Genomic DNA, 3,092 nt, shown 5'->3' on the forward strand with positions numbered 1-3,092 from the left:
TGAACAAAATTGTAATTTAACAATATTTTCAATTAAAATGCCACCATATAAAGTACATTGTATTTAAGTTTCACCAAAAGTACCTTTATTCAAAGTTTTTCCCCCTTCATCCCATTAACTTTTTCCCTATTTTATTTATTAAGATTTCTCATCCTAGGAGTAATTGATGTAGGGTATTAATTTCTTTTTCATTTTGGATATTAGATAATATCAATATTTTTATTATACCAAAAATATATCACTCATCAATAAAAAAAAAATATAATATATATATTACATCCATAGCAGTCATATCAATTTTAGTAAGCTATTCTGTAATTTCTTTTTAGTTACAAGTGTTGCTCCCGTTGAACTTCTTATAAATATTCATTTTTAGGTGGTCTACGAGTTGGTGTGATTGAGAATGGGTGAGGTAAAGTCATTTTATTTTTAATAAAAAGTTGAATCATTCCCAAAATTTTAATTGAGATTTTAACTTAAATTTAATATATATTTTTGAAAAAACACATAAAAATGATTTAAAAGAGTGGGTGAATAATAAATAATAAAAATAAAATAAATACAAGCCTAAGATGAGTAAAAATGATAATGTGATAAAATTTTGTTTATTTGAAATAAAATTAAAATTTTAAAAGGCAAGATATTTAATTTATTAAATTTAAAGAAAATATTGATATAAAATTTAGAAGATGACGGTGGATGGTGGATATTAAAAATGATTCCTTGATTTAGCAAAAACAGTCAAAAACATACTCCTCAGAGTAGAGAATAAGAAAAGTAGCGGTGCAATTGAAGCCAAAAGAAATCAAAGATGACGACGCCATTTATCCACATCACTAATTCTTCAAATTAAATTAGATTGAAAAAGAAGAGGTGGTTTAATGGCGGCCGTAGATTTGTTCCACTTCCCAAACCCCCAAAATCCCCTCACAATTTCCTTTTCCTTTCTCCACACCTTATGAATGGGAAATGAACCCACGCCGCTCCGTCGCGAATGGAGCTTCTCCCTCGCCTCCGTCGTCTCCTCCTCCCTCATTGGCCCCGCTTCCGACACTCTCGGCGTCGTCGAATTCGACCCTTCTGATTCCCTCATCGCCACCGCCGGAATCGCTAGAAAAATCCGTGGCTACTCTCTTTCTAGTCTCTTGCCGCATGACGGTACTGTTGCTCTGTTGGACCACAGTCGTGCTTGTGAATTTTGTATCTGTACTCCGGCGAAGCTCAGTAGTCTCCGATGGAAGCCTGGTGGCGGCGGACGGATCTTGGGCTCCGGTGACTATGATGGGGTTGTCATGGAGTATGATCTTGAAAAGAAAGTCCCGGTTTTTGAACGGGATGAACACGGCGGGCGGCGCGTGTGGAGTTTGGATTACTCTACGGTGGATCCAATGGTAGGCGCGTCAGGGTCGGATGATGGTACGGTGCAAGTTTGGGATACGCGCTGTGACGGTGTGGATTGTGTGGCGGTGGTGCAGCCGAGTATGGTACGGAGTCCGGTTTGTTGCGTGGAGTTTAATCCCTACGGCGGCGCGTTGGTGGTAGTGGGGTGTGCAGACAGGAAAGCGTATGGGTATGACCGGCGGAAAATGACGGAAGCGGTTATGGTGTTTGAGGGGCACGCGAAAACGGTGACGTATGTGAAGTTCGTGGACGGGGGGACGATAGTGTCTGCGAGTACGGATGGGAGTTTGAAGATGTGGAAGGCGGAGGAGGGGGGAGATGGGGGTGCACGTGCAGGGGTGGTGCGCACGTATGAGGGGCACGTGAATGGGAGGAGCTTTGTCGGGTTATCGGTGTGGAGGAATGGGGGTTTAATCGGGTGCGGGTCGGAGGATAAGAGGGTGTTTGTGTACGATAAGAGGTGGGGTGAGGCGGTGTGGGTGGAGGAGTTTGATCGGGTCGGTTCGGGTTATGGGTTGGTGAGTAGTGTGTGTTGGAGGCAAGTGGGGGAGGATGAATGTACGTTGGTGGCTGGCGGGTCGGATGGTGTTTTGAAAGTTTTTGTGGGAGAGAAGAAGAGGTCATTTTGATTCATTATTTCTCACACATTCAAATCTAACCCCACCACACATTACTTACCTCTGGTTGGGACTTTTCTTTTTTTATTTTTTATTACTTTTATTATTACTTTTACTTAATAATATTTTTTATACGCTTTTCAACCATTCATTTATTCATATGATTTCGGTTCCATAATTATTTGATTATTTGTTTTTTTCACACCAAAACGTGTCAATATTGTGCTTCTTTAGGAGTGTGCATTTCAATTATATATATATATATAATATTTCAGAGAATTGAACTTGAGATTGTTGTCTGACTTTGATACAAAAGACAAAATCGACTTTTATTAAGAATAAATTTGTGTCACCCGTCTAAGCTAATTAAGTGGTTAAGTGGACTTACTATCGGCATGATTATATTTGATGTCGACACGTGCCCGTGATTCTATACGTGTCATATATATTGATGTGTGAATTGTTTATGAATCGATATGATATAATATGTATATGTATGATGTGTGAATTGTATGATAATACTTACAGTACGATGTGTTCAATGATATGTTTGAGATATAATAACACATAGGACATAAAAATAGCCACTAAAAGACTATAGGATAAAACATAGCCTCATAAAAATAGATGGAAAACTAATTCATGATTTACTAAAAAAAATTCTAGCTAGTTATAAGATCAGTATATACTAATTCTTCTACAGCGGTGATAAATCTGGATCGCTCTCATCTTCTTATTCTTACCTTTTTTTTTTCATTGAGCTTGCATGATAGGGACCTCAGAGTAAATAACTGTAGGTATGAAATACAAAAATTTTAATAATGAACGACTTTAACACTTAAATTTTTTTCTTATTTCTTCTCTAGAAATAACTCCACTCCATTTCTGGTGTCAAAACAAATTAAAAGATAGAGAATTTATTCTTTTTTAAAAAAAAAAAATCTTAAATATTTAGCGCTTACTCTACAACTATTTGTTTATACTACTAATTTTGTTGGTTTCTCTTTCATTTTCTGATTCTTATCAAATGAGTGGAAAACTTCAATAATAAAAAGATAATTTTTTCCTTGGCTT

The 3,092-nt window shown here is 37.1% G+C and overlaps 1 protein-coding gene across 1 annotated transcript; it reads left to right on the forward strand.

Annotated features, from left to right (window-relative positions):
* Positions 1-729: 729 nt before the first annotated feature.
* On the forward strand, positions 730-2,159 carry LOC111470535 (WD repeat-containing protein RUP2-like). The gene has a single exon (XM_023116074.1). The coding sequence runs from the start codon at positions 963-965 to the stop codon at positions 2,028-2,030; it is 1,068 nt and encodes a 355-aa protein (XP_022971842.1). The 5' UTR covers positions 730-962; the 3' UTR covers positions 2,031-2,159.
* Positions 2,160-3,092: the final 933 nt, after the last annotated feature.

Source organism: Cucurbita maxima, unplaced genomic scaffold (genome assembly GCF_002738345.1).
Source record: "Cucurbita maxima cultivar Rimu unplaced genomic scaffold, Cmax_1.0 Cma_Scf00046, whole genome shotgun sequence".
NCBI lineage: Eukaryota > Viridiplantae > Streptophyta > Magnoliopsida > Cucurbitales > Cucurbitaceae > Cucurbita > Cucurbita maxima.